The sequence below is a fragment of the Lissotriton vulgaris genome, chromosome 6 (genome assembly GCF_964263255.1).
Source record: "Lissotriton vulgaris chromosome 6, aLisVul1.2, whole genome shotgun sequence".
Taxonomy (NCBI): Eukaryota; Metazoa; Chordata; class Amphibia; order Caudata; family Salamandridae; genus Lissotriton; species Lissotriton vulgaris.
The window spans coordinates 556,383,062-556,406,116 of NC_141694.1; the positions used below are offsets into that span (position 1 = coordinate 556,383,062).

General features: G+C 42.6%; 1 protein-coding gene across 1 annotated transcript in view; it reads right to left on the reverse strand.

Moving 5' to 3' along the window:
* Positions 1–23,055, reverse strand: part of IBTK (inhibitor of Bruton tyrosine kinase) — a 732,550-nt gene that overhangs the window by 624,278 nt on the left and 85,217 nt on the right. The window contains exon 4 of the mRNA XM_086926550.1: positions 22,028–22,725. Within this exon, the coding sequence (XP_086782676.1) occupies positions 22,028–22,351 (324 nt within the window). The 5' untranslated portion in view covers positions 22,352–22,725. The remainder of the gene's footprint in view (positions 1–22,027; positions 22,726–23,055) is intronic.

The following is a 23,055-nucleotide window of genomic DNA, read 5'->3' on the forward strand; positions in this document are numbered from 1 at the left end:
ATCCACTTTCTGTGTTGGAACGGAGAGATTTCTTCTCGTTTAAACCCCAGACTTTCGAACAGGTTGACTGCCATCTGCTGCTGAATCGACAATGTCGGGGTCATGGGCCAGGAGAAGCATATTGTCTAGATAGACTATGAGGAGGGTCCCCTATGCCCGCAGGTGCCCCATGACCGGTTGAGCACCTTTGTGACGCATAAGTGTGCAGAGGAAAGATCGAACTGCAGGGTGGGGAAATTAAAAGTCTGCTGCTGCCAGACGAACTGTAAAAACCGCCTGTGAGATGGAAAAATCGGAATAGCCAAATAGGCATCTTTTAGATCCGGTCGGACCATCCAATCGGAAGGCAAAGGTACATCCCGAAGAAGATGGATGCCCTCCATCTTGAAGTTAAGCTACACCAGTCAATTGTGAAATTGCGCACGTTGATGACCGGAAGGGGGCCGCCATCTGATTGGTTGACAGGAAAAAGGTTACTGACAAACCTGTTGGAATTAGGCAAGGTAGGGCATCTGGCCCCTTTCTCTAGGAGCGATGTAACCTCCTCGTCGACCAACACAATCTCTTCCTGAGAGAATTGGAGAGGATGGGGTGCCATGCTTGAAATGATACCCCCCAGAATTCTATTTGAAAGCCCTGAACCGTTTACAGGACTCAAGCATCACTCATCAACAGTCTTCCACACATGAAGTAACAATGCCAAACAGCCCCCTACTCTTGAGAGAGAAAAAGGGCGTACACTCAATGGTATTAGAGGAAACGTTGAATCCTTTTGCTACTCTGCCAATGAAGCACCTGCCATGGGTAGGGTAGAAATTGGCAAAATGGCGCTGATCCTGGTAGCAGCCGCACGTGGGGCCTTGCCTTCTCGGAGGGTATTACGATTGGCAGGCTGGGCGTCCCCTGCCTCGACCGGCCATACGGAAAATCCAAGAAGAGAAGCCCTTCTTGATAGAGCAGTAGGCTTTATTTAGCGAAGTAAATTTATTGACAAACTTACCCAGCTCCTTTATGAATGTCTCCCCGAAGAGCCCTCCCCCCACCGAGCTACTGCTACTGCTTCTGCCAAATCCCACGTCCACCTTTATCAGCAAAGAACGACACTGTTCTGTGGGCAGCACACAGTTAGCATTACCTAGGAACACCATTGTGCCCTTGGAATACCTGGAGAGGACCTCTAGTGTGAATAGAAACCCCAAGGACTTGGAGTCCTCCACCATGTGCAGGATTTGTGTGATGGGGCCAAGGGCATCTAACAACTTATCCTAGCAAGCTCGCCAGTATCTGTCAATACCCTTCCTGGGGTCCTTCATAAATTTTGCAAGGAAGGTTGCCATATTTGAGTCAAGCTCCAGGGTCACAGCTACCATCCTGTCTAGCGTTGGGTGGGGACACTCAGCCTTAAGGCAACTACATGCAGCTTTTCCCAACGTGGCCCTTATGCAACTAGCCATGTAGGTTGCCACCTCTGGGGAGGGAACCCAGTCAGAGGGGTGGGGATGGAGGATGTCCTCCAGGTCCAAAATATCAGAGGTGTCATCTGGTACCATAAAGCCAGTAACAGGAGGGTTAGGCATAGGACGCCAGGGTCTGGATTGTCCCGTCTCCTCGTCTGCGTCCCTGTGGATGTCATCTTCGGTGGAAGTAAGTAAGTAAAAATTTTATTTGCACAATTAATTAAAATCATTGCAAAATGCACGTACAAAATTGGCAGTTATAGGAATTGAATATTCAAATCAGTTTAAAAATCAATGGGTTTGTTGATTTCAAAGAACAGTGAAAATGTCTCTTAAAAGGAATAAAGCTCATACTTGGTCAGATGGTAAGGTCATGGAGTTAATTTCTGTAATGAATTTTACAAAGCGTGTCGCCATCTGAGGTTAGTCTCTCCTCATGCATGCATCAAGTGCTTCTTGACATGTCCTGATGCCATGGAGAAGCCAGATTGGTCTCAGCCAAAAGATTCTTTGGGCTCGTAAGCGATGACAAATACACAAGATATGAATGAGATTTTCCTCTTCCAAGTTGCAAAAACGGCATTGGGAGGAGGCTTCTTTCTTGTATCCTTGACCAAACTTGAATACCTTCAGCGGTATTAAAGCGAAGCGGAATCTCATTAATTGAAGTTTTATATAAGGATTCATTGGCGATGCGAGATAAAACGGCAGAGATTTCGAGGCGTACAGTAGAAGCTCAGGAGCTGTGGAAGAGCTGGAGAACCTCTTGGTCGTCAAACTCATTCGATAAGATTTTTGCTTGTTTGACTAAAAGCTTCGATTTCACCTCCATCGGTAAGGTAGCTGACCATATGTCCTTTGCTTTGAGAGATTCAAGGCAGAATGTCAAATATTTATTCCACGATGTTTTTGGGTTGTTGACCATTGACCATGTGCAACTCTTTAAAGAAAGAGGGCTAGCTTGTTTCGCTTTTAGGCAGTAGGAGATATATCTCGCACTCATGATCCATCGCATGGAAGATAGGGAGAATTCTTTCCGGATTTGGGCGTGAGAGGTCGAGTTTGGCAATCGAAAGATCCTACGATAGCATGATGATTGCACTCTATCTAGCCAGTTATTCATTTTATCTTTAAAAATTATGGCTCCAAAGGAGATTGTGGGGAGGAATTTTGCAGTTATCAATTTTCAATTTTGTCAGAGGGACTTCGGTGGAAATGGGCCTGGGGTATTATCATTAAGGCCCGTCGCATTCCCAGGGGGAAGGGAGGTTGGGTCGGCACTAGAAAAGCCTCCCTAAGGCGCGCAAAGGCATCTGGATCAACCCCCAAACTTTGGGTGGGACAGTGTCCATGTCAGAGGGCTGGGCAGGTTGGACAGGAAGTATACTGACAGGGGACTTCTGCCCCTGAGAAGTAGAAATCTTTGCGGATTCGCATGCAATCTGTTGCGCAAGGCGCTGCTCCATAGTGCCCATAGCTTCCTCCACTGTCCTATTGTTGTGAATGTATCTAGGACCCTAATTAAGACATTCCCGATTTATGCCCTTATGTGGTTATTTCAAATCATATCCTTATAAAGGCATAAGAATCATATCCATATTAAGTCATAGCCAATGCAGTCCAAATACGGCAAGGCTACTCCCATAGACTCCTAGAAAGCACAACGCGTTCTTAAACATACCAAGCCTCCAGCAGCCCGGGAATTCCCCCTGCTTCTGTTTTGTTTTGTCCTACAACTCCTGGAGTCCTGAAAGAACTGCCAGTTCTTAGTGACGTCTTATGTCCAACCTTACGTCAAACTCGGCACCTTCCAGGTATAAATATACCAACATCTGCCTTAAGCAACACACGGTGGATTGGAGCAGATCGGCTATCTACTTGCCCGACGCCCAGCTGATGCGAGTGCCGAAGGAAGCCGACCCTCCCTGCTGACGCACTGAGAGAGACGCGGTCTTTTGTCTTGCCGAGAAATCCAGCTCCAGTGTTTCCCTGACACCCTTGCGAGTTCCTGGGAGATCGAGTCCTGAGAGAGAGATACAAGACCTCCTTCATTCTAAACCCAAGGTACGGAGCTGATTAGACAAATAGAGAATTCTTGATTCAGATTCTTGGCAAAAACTGTAACTCATCGACTCCTTCCCACGTACTAGGCTTAGGTTAGGTACGCCGGGGTAGGCGTATCTTAGAAACACCAGTTGAGTACGTTTAGTCATTATTTTATCATTGTATGTATTTTATCCATTTTAAATATCTTATGGCTTAGAAACCATATAAATGCTTTTACAGTATTATTTCATAATACTCCTTTTACTGTACGTCCTTTACTGTATGACAAGTATTGCAATTGTGGCAATTCATTTCTCTTGCATGAGAAAGAAGACTGCTCAATAAATAACCCTTTTATTGAAAACGCCCGTCTCTCTATTTCTTTGCATTTCTGGTGAAACGAAGCATGCACGATTGACTGAGTAAAATAGCTATCTATTGTTTCCGCGACTCTGGAGATATACTCCTTATTATAGAGGGAGCAAAGTTGTTTTGTTTATGCGGTTGTCAGAAGCTAATGGCCACTTGTCTATTCAGGAAAGCTAAACACCTTCTTGTTTACTCGAGAAAGTTTCTAGTGACCTCTGAGCTAGCTGGCACACACAATTAAGTCTAACATATTCAATAGAGACCTAGTCGACCTCAGTCCTACGTCTAAACTATTGTTTATGTTATTCCAATGTGCAGACCCTATAGGGAATATAGGAACTACACTACATGGCGCCCAACGTTTGGTAAGGCGATAATTTAACGCTAGATACTAGAGTAACTCAGTCGTGCTTTTCACACAGACCCCTTTTCCCGTAAAAACCCTGATAGACGTCTGGAGTGGGTAAAAAGGTTAATATCCGCCAAAACGTAGTAGGAAGAGATTCCGATTAGTTTTTAGTTTAGTCAACGTTGAAGGATACAGTGTTCCAAAATATTGTGCACCTAATCTTTGTTTCCTTGAAACTTGCTCTGCAAACTTTCATTAAACAATTTCAACCAACGGCGACAACAACGAAACCGGTGGAGCTGCAGTAGATGCAAATCAACAGGGTTTTGACGTTACAGGGTTCAATGAAAATGACCTGGATGCGTAAAACATCCCGTTAAATTTAAGGAAAACCTTAACTATAAAACTTATAGAAAATGGAGTATCATCAAGAGGTGGTACAGTCATATTTGTTGTCGAGGCACATGAATATCGGCAGACACAGGTATTCTATACATGGATAACTTTTCCAGCAGCAAATGCTGTAACACACGAGGTCCGCCTCTACAAAGCAGGGGAACCTCCAGAGGAATACACTCCTTTCGAGGAAGTTGAAATTCCACTAACTTACCAAGAGCATGAGCTCTGGTTCAATGGCGCCCTAAAACATCAAAATCACGTTCCCAGGCTCGGTCCACTAGGTAGACCAGGTGCCACATGGCCGGTTCTAGCCAGCTATACACCACATCCTGACATTGAAAAAATGTCAAGCGGAGAACTTTTTAGGTCAGCTAAAACAATTAATTAAAATACATAGACAATTGGTACAATATGTCATGCGGACTTTAACAGTCCAACCAGCAATAACAATTCCACAGCACACCCCTCACCAGGGGAACATTATTAAAATACACCACAGACCATACAATCAGTCATTGGTAAATTACCCGCAAAACAGGAACAAATTCCGTTCTGGTTAGCTCAAAAAATTACTCAAATAGAGGCAGTATTTTCTGATACTACCCCTCACGAAAAATACAGAATTCTGACCATCTGCCTACCAATGGGGATTGCACCACATGTGGAGGACTGTGACACTTGGGGAACAGTCTTTGCTTCAATCTACACAAAAACACATGGTGTTCCGTCTATGGCGGTTATACCAGATGTACTAAGACAGATTCAAAATGAATACGGTCCGGAGCCTGCTTTAAATCTAGGAATGAAATTACTGAAAGACTTTAAGCAAGTCTCGGCTATACTACTAGCCAACATAAAAGGAGAAGCAGCATCCGTGGCAATCCGCCAGAAATTAAAAGAAACAGATATAGCAGAACAACCTTTGGAACTTGCCAGAATAATTGGAAAAACCCTATGAAGAATTAGGTAAAGATAGCTTGGGTGGGAAACCACTAAAAACACAAGTAACTGAAAATCCTGAAAAGAGTTTCATTAAAAATAATCTCAATTCCCAAAAGAAGAAGTGGGAGGGTAATAAGCAAACCACTCCCAGAGAAAAACATTTTCAGACCAGAGGAAGGTCTCCCCAACGAAGAGATAGATCTCCAGAAAGGGGGGGCAAGTCTCCACAACGGGAGCCCTCTGAAAAAAGATATAACCTTAGAAATAGGGATAATTTGAGAAAACCTGACAGATATTAAGTTATTGATACACGTCCCTCTCGATCTTTTCAGACTTCCTCACAGAAATCGGAAAGAAGAGGACGGCCAGAACATAAAGAAGAGCGCGTCAAGTCCAAAGTCAAAGAACCTGCTCATCAAAGTAAAAAATTACAATTTCCCAAAAAGAAGGTAGACAGTATTAAAGTAAAACATGCCGAGGATCCTGAGGACAATACCCAAGAACGGAGAGTGGGCCCAAACAATGCTAGACAGCGCAGCAGAAGTGACCATAGCTCGCAAGATCCAAATGAATCTTCTGGAGACAGTGGACACGAATGAATACATTCAAGTGGAAACTGCAGACACTAGAGTTAGCGTGCCCCACAAATTATATGAAATAACAATACGTATAGATGGGGACAAAACTTGGAAAATAAAAGGTTTCTTCTGGGAGAAAGACTGGCCACCAGAGTTTGTTAGGGAGTGCCCACATGGCGAAGAAATGATTATGCCAGCCTTCTCAAATCACATTCCAATTCATAAAAAATACACATATGCTAGAAAATGGGCAGTGGCCCAAGCCCCTGCATTATATAAAAATCATGTAGGATGGGACGAGGATTCTCCTCACCATAAAATCCAGTTAAAAAATTCAACCTACTGCACAAAGGCAGTATCCTGTTAAGCAAGAAGATAAAAAACAAGTCAGAGAGCTCTTAGATCAACTTAAGTACCAGAGGGTGATTGAAACATGCGCCTCACAAATGAACAATCCTTTGTTTTCTGTCTCCAAGCCAGACGATTCATATATAACTCTTGTTGCAAAACATTTGCAGTACAAAACTCACACAGTGCAGCACTAATGAATAATATCGTGCGCACAAAATATAAAACAACATTAGATATTTCAAATGTTTTTTTCTGTCAAAACATTGCACCAGAAAGCAGGTATTTTACCGCTTTCTCCAGCATGGGGGCCCAAAAGCAATTTTGTCGTCTCCCACAGGGATTCAAGAATAGCCCAGGATTATTTTCAGCCAGGGTAACAGAGTTACTACAAATATATGATGATGAGGCATTATCTTATGTCAATGACATCTATCTTACAGACAATGACCTGGAGACACACTTGAAAAGAGTGAACACCATCATACTTGGGTTCGCATCTGAAGGGTACAAATTTAACTTTAAAAAGTCACGAATTGCCCACCAGACTGTTCTATTTTTAGGATATGAATTATCAAGTGAAGGCAAAAGCCTAGCTGACAACTTCTTAGAGAAGTGTGCAGTACTCCAAGCTCCAAAAACGCTAAAAAACTTACAATCAATTCTAGGTTTCCTGAATTTCAGAAGAACTTACATTCTAAATTATGCAGAGAGGGTTAAACCACTCTACGAATTAATAAAACCTGATTTCAAACCAATTAATTGGACTCAGAAACACACAGAAATTTTAACGATCATTACAAACAGACATGTTAACTAAAACAAAACTGCAAACACACGCAAACGAACGCAACCTTGTAATCCGAGTGATCCCAGGAAGATGCGTATTTACATACCTGACCTCTAATGAGGGAGAAACGGTACCAATAGCTTACAAATCACACTTGTACACACAAGCTGAAATGAAATTCAGTTCTACTGAAAAAATTCTAACTGCGGTTCAAACGGCTGTAGCAAAAGAAAAAGCCCTAGCTCATGGGAAGAGGATATCTGTTTTAACAGCAGTATCAGCCCTTGAAGCAGTAACAAGACCGAGCATTCCAAATGCTATGGCATTAGATCCAAAATGGATACAATGGGTTAATTCTCTTGATACAACTAACGTGATACATGCATTTGATCCCAGAATTAAAAAGCTAGAACATCTAGAATACGAACAAGAATGTCCTCTGTCGACCGAAATTCTACCTCTGGAACAGTACACCTGTGTAATCTACGCAGATAGATTTGCACAACACTACGTTGTGGATAAAAAAGTTTACAATTCAGCGTGTGCGATTGTTAAAGGTCGCTGGCGCTTAGGTAAATTCAGACCAATGGTCACTACAACTGAATCAATCGGAAACTGTACAGCTCAGCGAGCTGAACTACGAAATTTGAAGATGGCAGCTTGAAAAAGCAGATCGCGAATTCCCCACACTAATAGTGTGCGATTCGCATTACTGCGTCAAATTTTACAATAATTCCATGCAGACCTGGATTGAAAATGGTTACAAAGATAAAAGAGGTGACACAATAAAACAAACTATGGGAACAGGTAGTTCTTTTACAGAAAGAACTACAAAAGACTCACGTGATACATACGCAGAGTCTTCAACGTGATTGCGTTCACGTTGCAGGGAATTCATTGGCTAACAGAGCCCCGGCGGCAGCTGGTCATCCGGCTTCCGTAGCTACAAAAAAGCGTTCTACAAAACAAATAGATGGAGAAACGCTACTAGCAGTAAGAGCCTTAATGGAAGGCAATTATGTGGCGTTACCTCTAAGCTATCCACTCGGAAATACATACATAATTGATGCGAACTCCGTTCCGTTTGCTCAAATCCCTGGAGTGGGGGATGGAGTAATTCCAAACACGCACCGGAGGGCTTACTTGATTCAAGAAGCACACATGGGAATGGGTCTGAGGCACCAAGAGATCCTGAAATCTCTAATAGAATTGCAATCAAAATACTGGTGGCCGGGAATGAGCATGCAAGTTTATAACTTTGCAATGGATTGTCAAGACTGCAATAGAGATCGCAGTTATGAACCGGACCAGATATCAGACTCTAGCACAGTGATACCAGCCCAGACACCAATACTAGACAGCATTAGACTATCTACACGCAGGCGTCCGACCAGACAAATGCGATCCCATAAACATTAAGACGAGATTCATTTGGATGTGGCCCCAGCGCTCGGCTGACGCCAGAACTGTTATAAAAGATTTGTGAGTCTTTATCGGCACATACGTAATTGCCATGCTACATTCTGACCAGGGTCCTGCGTTTAGCTCTCGAGCTTACAAGGAGGCCATGGCCAGCATGGGCATTGAATTGCGGTACTCTAGTCTATTCCATCCTGAGGGGAAATGCTGTAGTGGAGAGAAAAAACGTGACGCAAAGCAATCTATAACAGCGATGGTATTAGGTTCGGGTGATGGGTGGGTCAAACATCTAATAAGTGTCCAACGTAGTCTTAACAATCTGCGAAGAAATTCTCTGGGTGGAATCACTCCGTATGAACATTTGTTTGGTACAAGAATGATAATCGAAGACCTCGATTGTCAGACTTCAGTGGTGGAACAAAAAGCTTTTGCTATCAAAGATCGTTTGGCTGTTTTACAGGACTTGAATGAGACAAGAAGAAGTCTAAGTAACACAAAGCTAAAGCCAACGGCCACTGAAGAGAAACCACCTGTCCCAGCAAGACCTGTCTGGATTCCATAAATTGGGGATCTGGTCAGAGAAAAGATTGCGGTGAAGAAGGAATTTGGGCCTTCTCACAGAAAAGCAGTACTTGTCTTAGCTATCAGCGGAACAAGATCAGTACTACTACCACCCCTTGCTGGTAAAAAGGAGAACCGAGTTGTATCAATCGACCTGGTAAAACCACAACTATGTGGCCAATAATAAGTAGTAGGCCCAGTGGACTCCCAAGAAGTAGCAGAAGACCAAATTTTGCTACAATCCAAGAGGTTCAAACTGAGAGACTAATCACATTTGATAAACCTGCAGTGAATAAAAAAGGACTATGCAACAAAGCCATGGAACTTGTGCCTCTAAAAACCCAAATTGCACCAGTTCGTCAAGAAACACCAGTCTATAATGATGTAGCCTCTGACTATACTAATATGAAAAAGGAAGAAGCAACTACAAAGATTAATAACAATCCTGATGCCATTCAAACAATTGACAGAACTGCATCTGGCTACGTTATCAACTTCGATGACTTTTCTGATGATCCAAGTAAAAATGGAGACAAGCCAGCAAACACAACTGTCAAAGACAACATTACAGAACTCTTTCATCAACTTGGGGAAACATGTGTGATTTCACAGTGGATTGAACTGTGGATTGTGTTAGGTGTACTTTTCCTCCTGCTTTGGCTCATCTTAGTTTTAAGCTTGGGACGAATGATTGATGGAAAATACAGTACAATGGACACAGCAAGTCAGAACATCAACTTGGTTCTAAAACCTCACAGATCCTCTCACATTGAAAAAAGAGAACTATCATCAGTGAACATCACAGCCATTCCTATACCTGGTGGTGTAGCATGGGACAATACTGATTAGGAAATCTATGGCCCGGTTGAACTCTTGAAATATCCACATCAGTTCAAGATTTCTTTAAGTGACTTTGTAGCACCTAGTACTTTCTCTGATGATTGGGACTTTGAAAATATTAACAATATGATGTCAGATTTAGAAATGTCAGCTAAATATACAGAACATGATTATTTACAGGGTTCATCAAAATTATGAAGAAATGTATTGCTTTAATCATTTTGGGCATCATTATTTTATATAAATCTGCTAATCCTAGAAATGTTTTCAGTTATAATCAATGGGAACATTGTCCAACTCCGCCAAAAGGCAGTTCGAAAACACTTTATGAGAAATTCCCATACTTCTCAGGGTTTAATATCACTGATCCAGAAACGTTTTATTTTAAAATTATGAATAAGACAGGAATGAAAAACATGTTGACAAACACTAAACTGATTTATTCTGGAAAATTTTATGAAAAAATGTCTACATTTGGTTTTGAATTTTAGAAAAACAACATTGAGACAAAAACTGTCTGGGGGTACAAAAGAATGGCAGGTACAAGGACTAGAATCATTATTCAGAGCCTGCATGATCCCAGAACAAATAATGTTCCTGAATTACACCATTCAACAAACAACCTGTCTTGGTCTAGCCAAGATAAAAGATTTAAACAACCCGTCTATACCAAAGCCTATGTCTGATAGAAATAACACTACAGATGAGGGGTTAGACGTATCCTGATTGGAACAAATGGTTGATCTGGCCACAGACACTAATAACTGTCAAGATAGATTCCTGAACAAAATACAGGGGTTCAAACAGAACAGGCCAGACCCAAGATATTCCCAGAGACAACATCCAGGGATAATAACAACATACAGTGTAGGAAAACTATGACTCGAATGGCTACAGAAATCCACACTACCCGAAATTAAGCAACACTTAACTTTACTTAAAGAAGGTGCTGACTTGCGAGATTTCTTACTGGGACCTCGTAAACAGCGTCAAAAACATTTCATATACGCCGGTATATACGCAGCATACAATGAAGCTTGGAAAATAACACAAATTGAAACTGCAGAAAAAATACGAGAAATTGATCGTATTAATTTGGAAAAATCACTTTCTGTAGTGGACAATGGGTTAACGACTCTGGCCTCCAGAATTTATTCACTGGACAGCATTGTATCATCTGCTATTGATATAATAGAACAGGATATGCTAATGTTACAACATGGCCAGTCCCAATTACGTTCTATTGTACAGTTAGGCTGGAAGTTACAAAATTTGCGTTCAGGCAACGCGCCATGGCGTCTAATCAACACAACGTCATTATTTTCTATCTTTAACCTTACTGATAAACAAATCTCTTTGGCACAAAGAGGGGCAGACTATACGGTGCTGAGCATTGAAAAACTCAAATTACCATTGACAATGTCAGAACGACCGGTCATTGAGTGGATAATCCATGGCACCATAACAATCCAGATAACAACTTTTCAGTTTCAATACTGCCAAAAGTATATACCAGCAGGCCTGTATGAAAGGTTGGGTAAAGGATACATCAAGTCAACCTGGAAATTGCCTTATACACATAGATGTTGGAGTGGGGGCAAGAAAGAGGTATTTCTTAGTGGTAACAACTGTAAAAATCACTAAGCGGTACACTCCTGTGTCAAGGAATTACCTTGCATGGAGCCTGCGAAGGTTCATCAAATAACCTTTTATGTCACCAGCAGGGCACCCCTGCTACACAGATAGAGCCTTTTTTTCAGACAGCTTTCCAAAGTCAACTACGTTTTAATAAGTGACCACAGCTGTTGTGGCATGGTGCCAGGAAAAGCCTATCTCGTGACCGTTACTTCCATGGTCACTTGTTGTATGCAAGCCAAACAGCAAACCAGACATGGAGGCGGCAATATGGCCTTCTTTGAATATCTCTTCTATTCGAATTGATACTTTAAGCAGAATGAAGTCTATTCTTTTACAAACAACTGTGGCTTAAACCTCGTCTACAGAAACGTATGCTCTGCAAGTTGCAAGGGAAGCAGCAGAGATACATGCATTATTATCAACAAATTGCCCCGTACATTTCGCAGAAATGTTAAGTCAAATCTTAAACATGTCAGATACCAGTGGCATCGCACATGTATTTAAGACAATTTTTTCGGGACTGTTAGCACCCTTTAAAGCAGTTCTTGGCATCTTCCCGAATTTCGTACATTCTGTGTTTGGCGGCCTGCCTCTTATTTTGGGACTCGTAGCAGGAATTTTATTTTTGGTCCTTCTGCTCCGATATGGCAAGTCAAGTCACAGACAAAACTCAGGCTACGATGGAAGACACGATCCTAGCAATGCAATACCGAGAACGGATCACTAAAGTCCTCAGCTTGGCTAAGAGATCTGAATACTACCTGGTTTCTTTCATTCAGACCAATCTGGCAAGATTGCATCTTACCTGTTCTACGATGCCTGCTTTGCGGAGAATGCATGTTAGACGTCTGTCTCGCACTCCCATCAGCAGTACCTATGGATGTCGATACTTTGCTTGGTTCGGTAACGGCTCATGCAACGTGTTGTCCCCAGAAGCTACCCATTCTGATGACAGCATTCGTTGAGACCTCACCATTACGATTAGGTGGCGGTGGAGTACGAGATGAAAGCGGCACACAGGTACAACCTTCCGTGACCATTGCTGATCTGAACAACGATGATGGCAAAGCTTCGCACATATGCACTATTTCCACTTTTTCGGAAATGGCCCAACTTTCACCTACTGTTGTAGACAAATTTTTTACCAGCCTGTCTGATTTAATGTTCTCTCCTAACAACAAGAATAACTTTTGAAATAGCGAGCACACAGCGTTCCCTGAATTCTGAATTCGGTCTTCAGTTTTGATAAACAGAACTTCTAAAAACATTGGAACTATTTTTCTTCCCAGAAACGAAATTATTTTCTCCAGTTCCCAAAATATATACCTTTTTTTGGCACATGATAGTCTGCTTAAAGTAGAACTATTCTTAGAGAACAAGATTACTAATTGTAAAAATCTCTAGAGACAATATTTTGACTTAGCCTCTAGCACATGTACAGTCTTGTATAAATATGTGATGAAATGGTCTCGACCTTCTCTTCTGTATTAAGAGCCATTTCATAAATGTAAATTTCATGATTCATTCAGTCAACATTCTAAATGTACAAAATATACATTATCTGAATGACACCACTGCTTACTAAAAGCGTACAGTATTATACTCATTTTTCGTGTATATACCATTTCAAATGCTAACTGTATTTTGGGGTGGGCTGGAAAACACATGCAATGTTATATGTTTAGTATTGCTTAGTATTTAGTAATGATGGACATTATACGTGGAGTGGGAGTTGTGAATGTATCTAGGACCCTAATTAAGACATTCCCGATTTATGCCCTTATGTGGTTAGAACAAATCATACCCTTATAAAGGCATAAGAATCATATCCATATTAAGTCATAGCCAATGCAGTCCAAATACGGCAAGGCTACTCCCATAGACTCCTAGAAAGCACAACTCATTCTTAAACAAACTAAGCCTCCAGCAGCCCGGGAATTCCCCCTGCTTCTGTTTTGATTTGTCCTAAAACTCCTGGAGTCCTGAAAGAACTGCCAGTTCTTAGTGACGTCTTATGTCCAACCTTAAGTCAAACTCGGCACCTTCCAGGTATAAATATACCAACATCTGCCTTAAGCAACACACGGTGGTTTGGAGCAGATCGGCTATCTACTTGCCCGATGCCCAGCTGATGCGAGTGCCGAAGGAAGTTGACCCTCCCTGCTGACGCACTGAGAGAGACGCGGTCTATTCTCCTACCGAGAAATCCAGCTCCAGTGTTTCCCCGACACCCTCGCGGGTTCCTGGGAGATCGAGTCCTGAGAGAGAGAGAGATACAAGACCTCCTTCATTCTAAACCCAAGGTACAAAGCTGATTAGACCCATAGAGAATTCTTGATTCAGATTCTTGGCAAAAACTGTAACTCATCTACTCCTTCCCACGTACTAGGCTTAGGTTAGGTACACCGGGGTAGGCGTATCTTAGAAACACCAGCTGAGTACTTTTAGTCATTATTTTATCATTGTATGTATTTTATCCATTTTAAGTATCTTATGGCTTAGAAATCATATAAATGCTTTTACAGTATTATTTCATAATACTCCTTTTACTGTACGCACTTTACTTTATGACAAGTATTGCCATTGTGACAATTCATTTCTCTTGCATGAGAAAGAAGACTGCTCAATAAATAACCCTTTTATTGAACCTGTCTCTCTATTTCTCTGCATTTCTGGTGAAACGAAGCATGCACGATTGACTGAGTAAAACAGCTATCTATTGTTTCCGCGACGCTGGAGATATACTCCTTATTCTGGAGGGAGCAAAGTTGTCATAATTATGCGGTTGTCAGAAGCTAATCCCTTCTTGTCTATTCAGGAAAGCTAAACACCTTCTTGTTTACTCGAGAAAGTTTCTAGTGACCTCTGAGCTAGCTGGCACACACAATTAAGTCTAACATATTCAATAGAGACCTAGTCGACCTCAGTCCTACGTCTAAACTATCGTTTATGTTATTCCAATGCGCAGAGCCTATTGGGAATATAGGAACTACACTACACTATAAATAGAGGTGTCCACAGTCTTGTAGAACTTCTCATCCCACTGGATTTAAGCCAGAGAGTCTCATCTCTCCTAAAATTCGATCTCCATAACCATTGATCAGAGGGAATTCGCAAAACTAGAGAGCAGATTAGGGTGCCATATATAAAGGGCAATGGAATGGCAGTGTGGGACTGAAGATTTGGGGCTGGGGAACCCAGCAAAGTAGGCGCGATCAACGACTCACAATTGGCAGAATGCGAGCCTCTCGGTGCAATGGTTTTTATAAACTAGGGAGGGAGCTTGCCTGGGAGCGTGTTCCCTGTGGCTCATATTGCCAGCAACAGACAGAATATAGACCCCGGGGGCATGTCTCATCAAACACTTGATACCGCCCCTGGAAGTCCCAGGGCGTCAACCTGATAAAATATGCAGCCAGATGCTTTCCTCCCCTGTACAGACCCTCATACGAGGGCGTCTCTCTTCAGGCAAGGACAGGCAGGCTTTCAGAGGTTCGCAATCCCAGACCCGTTTGACAGGTTGTTGGAATCACATGGCACGGAACCAGAGGGCAGCTGCGTCACCGCAGCACCCTTGTGTGCACAGAGGACTTGTCCACACTTGCCAACACCTCACTCAGCCACGTAGAGGCGCAAATCGTTTCCACTGTGAAAAACAAGAGAGGCGTCAACAGCGCTGCATGCATAACAAAATAGCACTTAATAGTAATTAACAATAATAATTAACCATAATAACAATAAACCCAGCAAGAAGGAAAGTAGTGACTTATCTTGGCTGCGAGCAGCGAAGAAAGAGGCACTACTGACACGAACAGAGGACTATATCGCTCAGGCTGAATTCGGATTGGATGTTAATGAACCATTAGAAATGTTGTCTGTTTGCTTTAACCAAGTTCTCAATGACTCATCGGAACTGCAGTTTTCTTATGGTTATGAGGAACCACTCAGCCACCCCAGTTCAGACATGGCCATATGCAAATCAGTCTGACCCTGTGCCTCATGGGAAACGTCCGTCCATCATTCCCTTTTGTATCGCTTTGTTCGCCCTTAGTTGGCAGGGTATGCTCAGACGGGAGTGCCTTGCTCACTTGACCACTGGATTCAAGATAGCCTAGCTGATGAGGATTATGAATCCGAAACCGGTCCCAGGATGCTTGTTTCCGGTCCAGGGAAGACATGGCTTGGTAGTTCGGGCTCGACTGTTCCCATGAGGCACAGGGTCAGACTGATTTGCATATGGCCATGTCTGAACTGGGGTGGCTGAGTGAGCTACAGAATGGTGATGGATTACACCCAGATCAGTTGACTGGGGGTGAGTGTTTGATTTGCTCAAACGCTCCGTCCATCATCCCCTTTTGTATCGCTTTATTCGCCATTAGTTGGCAGGATATGCTCAGACGTGAGTCCCTTGCTCACTTGGCCACTGGATTTAAGATAGCCTGGCTGATGAGGATTATGAATCCGAAACCGGTCCCAGGATGCTTGTTTCCGGTCCAGGGAAGACATGGCTTGGTAGTTCGAGCTGGACTGTTCCCATGAGGCACAGGGTCAGACTGATTTGCATATGGCCATGTCTGAACTGGGATGGCTGATTGAGCTAAAGAATGGTGATGGATTAAACCCAGATCAGTTGACTGGGGGCGAGTGTTTGATTTGCTCAAACGCTCAGTCCATCATCCCCTTTTGCAAGGCTTCTGGAATAAGCATGCAGCCTTTTCCTTTAACCGAGGTTCTCCATTGGTTTCTACAGGGCACACAACACCTCCTTTGCACTCTGCACCCAGTCGCCCCTGTGCCGCTGATAGAGCAATCTCTGAGCTACTTGGTGGCCCCTCCAGTGCTGACCTCAACCCCCAGTGCCGGTGTCCCTGAATTCCATGAACTTACCTGCAACTGGTGCCTCTTTGAGGTGCCCCTAGCCTCCATAGGTTAACATTGGGCCCAGTGACCTCTGCACCCGGCTGCCCCGTGGTGCAGTACCTACCTTGGTCGACCCATGCCCAGTTTTGACCAAAACCCCCGGAGACTGAATCTCAAAGCTGTTACTTACCTGTACATTACATTGGTCTCTCACTGTATTGTTGATCCTGAATACAAAGTATCTTTTTCCACATTGAAAAGTCTGTCATGCACATGAAAAGTATTGTTTGATGCTATGCAAACCGTTGGCCAATAAGAACTTGAAAACTATTGCATTTTGAAAAGTCTACTTACCTATAACTGGGTTCAACTTGGTTCCTAAAATAAAAGTAGCTAAAGTAATATTTTTATAACCACTGGCCTGGAGTTGGTCTTTGAGTGTGTTTTTCTGCCATGAGTATGTACAACAAATGTATTTACACTGACCTCTGATAAACCTAACTGCTAAGCGCAGCTACCACTAAATTGAGAATAAGATGAAATCTACTTTATCAAAATAAATAAGAGTATACAAGATTTTAATATTTCAGATTTCAATATTAAACCCTTTGCTTACCGTGAGATTCACACATCTGCATTAAAGGCATGGTGCTTAGCATAGAAGTGTTATCCTATGGACATATTCTAGTGTCCGTTGGCAAATAGACCCTATCAAGATTGGCCTGCAGGAGATAGGTCAATCAATTCTTCACTTCATGCAATTGAAAATAAAGCCATAAAAAATCCCTAGTCAAGAAAGTCCATCATAATTACAATACGATATACATAAAAACATAAGATATTATAAAACAAATTCCACCCAATTCATTTCATAATATGCAACACACAGTTATAAAAGTGTCCTAATTCTAATGGCACTTTGTAACAAATGTACAATGTCAGGGTGATAACTTGGGATGTAATGGTCTGCATAAAAAACAAAGCTGGGCAACACTATATGAGGTTTAAGATGCAGAGTATCAGTATCAAATATCCTTTCCTAGAGTTCGAGTAATACTTACGGGCAAGATACCTTGATGTGATGCATTATCACAAGGGCATTGAATACAATCAGAATCTAGATACCCACGAGAAGAAAAGATACCAAATGGTGAATCAAACTAAACCAAAATTGAACCACGTAAAACCCTGCTTGAAGGGTTGTTACATACAAAAGGTAAGCTTCGATCACAGTCAGGGTTGTGGGTTCATTACATACAAAATGTAAGGATCAATCGCTGTTGTGGGGGAAATGATAGCGTGTGATGTCACTAATTGACTATGATACTCAATCTGTATTCTGGAGTTCTCACCATGTTCCACAAAAGTTTGCTTGAGTGAGTCTCTTGAGAAATTATTTACAATAGTTTGATTAAGGCGCAGAGACCACACCACTTTAGGTAAAAGTGTCAGATTAGTCGTAAGGACTACACTGCCCTACCCAATTGTGAGCTATTAGAATTAATTAGAGAAGTTTGTTTGATATTCCTCACCACATGCAGAAGTAGTGGGAGTGGCAGAAAAGCATAAGCAAAGAACCCTGACCAGTCCATTCATAGTGCATTGCCTTGTAACTGTGGGGGGTGAAACAGGGAGGCAATAGTTTGGCATTTTGCGTTCTTTGCTCTAGCGTAGAGAACAATGTTGTGTGTGACTCTTGCACAGAAGTACAGCAACAGGACTTGCAGGTGGAATTCCCACTTGTGGACTTGGTGCTGCATTCTGCTTAAGAGGTCCGCAAAATTGTTGTCCACCCCCGGGAGATATTCTGCCAGGAGGTGTATGTGATGTTGTATTGCCCATTTACATATAGCCTGTGCTAGCTGGCATAGAGTGCCTCCTTGTTTCTGAATCTAATGCTATGCTGTCATACTCTCTATCCTTACGAGGATTACCTTGTAGTGATAGTGCACGAGGAAAGATCTGGGCGCCAGCCTTACTGACACCACTAACTCCAAGAAACTGATGTGGCGTGGCATGTGGTGAGCAATCTACAGTCTTTGAACTGTCATATCTAACAGGTTTGCCCCCCAACCTGTGAGTGATGTGAATGTTGTAATTGTCACTTGCGGCATTGGGTCCATGAAAGCACTCACTTTCAGCAGATTGTTGCTGTTCTACCACTGAAGGGACTGGTGTACTGTGCCTAAATCAATATTAGATGTTCGAGATTTCCCTACACTTGTGACCACTATGATGAAAGACACTCTTCCAAGGGGTGCACATGTAGCCTTGCTTGGGGTACAATGGCTAAGGAAGAGGACATCATGCCTAGGAACCACATTACCATCCTGACTGGCAGGCGACAATGTGGCTGAAAAAAGCCAATTGGCTCAGGGAATGAGAACCCTCTGGGGATAGGGGTAAGACTTGGCCATGGCATTGCTGAGAATCACTTCCAGATAGCGTTGTATCTGGAAGGGTTTTAAATGTTTATTTTGGAGCAGGTAGATAGTGGCTTGTGTATTTATGACACATTTGTCCCCGTTCGCACTCTTTATCAGTCAGTCGTCTAGGCAGGGGAAGGCATGAATACTCGGTCTTCTCAGGTATGCGGCCATTACCGTCAAACACTTTGTGAATACCCTTGGCGTGGTAAAGACCCCAAAGGGTAGAACTTATAATGACGTTCATTAACAAACACCTCAGGTATTTGGTGTGAGTAGGATGGAAGGAAATGTAGAAGTACACTTTACTTCTTCCCCTAGAACTACAGTGACTTGACACTCCCGGTTAGCAGAGCACTCTACAAAAATATATATATTTTTAAATGTTAGTATTGTAATTAGTTGTGAAATCTGGTGGGGATGATTTAATGGGAACCGGCTCTAAATCAGTCTTGTCCTGTGGGTCTACATCATAATCTTCCTAGGGGTTATCACCGCTATGTGGATAGCCTGATGGAACCCCAAAATCTTTTGTTGGTGAATAGGGATCTACACTGCCTACACTGGAAAGTATGAAGTGTATAGGAAAATACGATAGTAACGAGTGTATAGGGGAGGTGTGTGGTACTGTTAATGGTGGGCGGCTGTGAGCTGGTGCCATTGTGAATCATTGTTGCCTTCTCTGGTGGCAACATTAAAGGATCCTCAAACTCCAGCCTTCTCTTTTTTGGAGCAAAGAGCTTTCCAGTTTTTGGGTCAACTGTCCTTTGACCGTTGTTGAGGTTGTGTTGTAGTTTCTCGAGAATAGGACATTCCTCCTTTTCCACACTAACATGGTGTTTCAGGGCCGACTTTGTCTTCGGCTCCGAGGCTTCTTTATGTGTGCATGGGGGGATGGGGGGGGTCGGGGGATTTTGATTTTATTTCCAGTGAAGGCTCCTTCGATGCCAAGGTTTTCAGGTGCCGGCAGCTGCGTGGGTGAAACATGGCAACCGAAAGTCTTCACCATCTCAAAGCCCTATCAAGATGGGAGGGGCCCCTTGTCCTTTATCTACTTCAAAACCCTGCCTCAGTGTCAACCAGTTCCACTTGGTTGTGGAGCACAAAGACAAGGGTGGCAAACGTTGTTGCTAGGCCAAAATGCTAAAGGGCTTGGCTCTGGCAAGTTCTCTAAGCGGTGCTTGTGTTTAGGTGCATGAGTGCTCAAAGCCCTTGGAGTAGTCTTTGTCTTCAGCCCCGGTGTCTTCTCTGGTTGGACAATGAATTCCTTCTGGAAGGAGATAGACGGTAGACCTTCATTTCCGCTGGCCCCATTGTTGACATTGGAGTCTCTCATGGCGATGTGGTGGGGGCTATCTGCCGTCTCAGCACGATAATCTTCTTCCTCCATGCAAATGGCCCGCTCCCTCCGATATCTCTAGCTCTACTGTGGCCTCCAAGCTGTGGGTGATGCGTCAAGCTCACTTGTATCGTAAAGTCTTTTGGGACTTAAATTGTTGACACACTTCACAGTCCTCTTCTCTGTGTTCAGGGGAGAGACACAAATTGCACACCTGATGGGGATTGTTGTGGGCGCATTTGACATTACAATGAGGACACCTTCGAAATGGGGTCTGCTCCATCATCCCTCCCGGACCATTCACCAAGGCAGGTGGAAGGAGCAAAGAGACTGACGAGTCTTTGGGGTCAACACTTGATGTTCAGTTGCTGAATCTTCAGCGACGATGCTTGCCTTTCTGAGCCCAAAAAGCCATAAAAGGGTACATCAAGTACAAGCTTTTATGGATGCATCCAAACCCAATGGCATAGAAAAACAATCTGATAATGGGGCCGAAGACCATGCACATTACTTACCAGAGGCGGAGTCATAGGAGCTCGTGACTTGAAAGATTTCTTTGAAGAAAAACAAGTTACAAATCTCTGAGCCCGAAACTTGATGGCAGGTCTATGCATAGCAGATGCATCTACAACCACACATGCTACAATATAAGCTATATATATTAAGTCAAAGTTGAAAGGATACGGTGGTACTATCTTACTCAACAGAAACATCTATTAAAAAAAAAAGCCATACATGCGATTCTCAGGTGCAGCAACGAGTGAAGTAGACTGCAAACAATAGCCATATGAACTGTGCCATGCGAGAACCTTTGCTGATAGGTGCATAATACAATGAATATTATTCCCGAAAGTAGATCAACCCGTTCTATCACCGGCAAAGCCACAGACACCACAGCCTTTCAAAGAGTGACCTTGCAAGAGATGTATACAGCAGCCGTCCAGACCTTACTGCATAGTTTTCTGACGCACTACTTTGGGGAGTCTGATAAAAAAAACTGAAGCCACGTTTGCCTTTCCTGTCAAGCAGACTGTTATCAGACATGGAACAGACATGCATTTTATCGCAGAATCCTACGTAACATACTACTAAATTGATGGCCACTGCTTGACGACAAATAAACTTTCGGAAAGAAAAGTTTATAAGAGTTCAGGACCAATACTATAATAGGTATGAAGAAAGAAATAACATTTTTTTAGTTATACCCCTTACCGTTGGAAGGAAAAAGATGGCAAATTACATGATTAATAAGTATTTGAGAATAGAACTGTACCCCATGCTGTACATTTTTAGATCTAGCCTGATATCTCAGAAAAAGACCAAGAATCAGTACAATTATTATTGAATGAATACATTTGTCATACGGCATGCCAACAAATTAGTTGATTTAGAAATGTAAAAATGTCACGACAACTTAGATCAAATAGGTAACAATTAAATAGTTAACATGCAATAAGCAATGTGGCTATGATAGTCAGACCAATGCGATTTCATTATTTTAAATTAATTTGCCTGGTAGCTTCTCAGTTTGAAAAAACAAATTAGGTTGTTTGGGGCTCGAAAGAGTTACTGAACAACAAGTAATTTACAATGCTTTTTAAGCTAGAAAGGAGCATGTCAATTGTTTATCTATTAACACACAAACATGAATCACGAACGAAAGTACCTTTAATAGAGACAGTGCGCAGTCAATGTGTCCATAGAAGATACTTCTGTGCATGGGAGTCCATCCGGATTCCTTGTCCTTCACGTGAGGATCTGCTCCTCTCCTCTCCAATAGCCAGTCCAGTACAACTTTCTTACCACAGGAAGCAGCAACATGGAAGACATTTCGGCCAAAGTTATCCTTCAGTGTGGTAGCATTCCAGCAAAATGTAGCCAGAAAGGCCTTTATCTGGCTTTCACTTCCCCTGGTCACAACAGAAATAACGTCTGTAGCATGCTGAAGGGAACGGCACTTAGGAGTGCACTCTGGTTCCATCGAACCCATCCTCAAGGCGTTCACACCCTGTACAACTCAAGAACAGGGCTAGTGGGACAAAGCATCCTCTGATACGATTACCCAGCTAACAGGGCTACTGCGTAAGAACCTCAGCTAATGACTGAGGCCTCCCATAGCAGCAACATTTATCAGCTTGCAATTATTGGATTTGGCACGTAGTGTTTCAAACAATAAATATATACATATAAATCTATAAGGTTTATGGCTCAGTGTTTAGAAAAATATAATTTATTATCAGTCCACGTTTATCAAATATTTTGTTTATAGGAGCTGAAAAAAAGTGATGGGGGTGGGGAGACCTCCTCCTCCACCCCCTACCCAAAAACGCCCTAATTTTAAACCTCCATGATTGCTTGGGATGTCTGTAAAGAAAAAAAAAAGAAATATTAAGAAGCAAAGTGCAATGCAAAAACAATTGAAGCATGTACGTTTGCAACACAGCCAGTTTGCCATTTATCAATTATGTCGATATCATGGTCCACACGCAACAAACCTACAATCATCTTAGAAAGAAGGAAACCAGCTTTGAGACAGACTCTTCATACACTAAACTATTCACAATAGCAGTGAACGCTCACATGTACACACACTCAATGTTCATATCCTTAATACACTTCTTAAAAGTCCAACACAAGGTGCAATCATTACTGGGTCTACTGCTTCCAAGAGCCCACGTGGGTCAACATGTGACC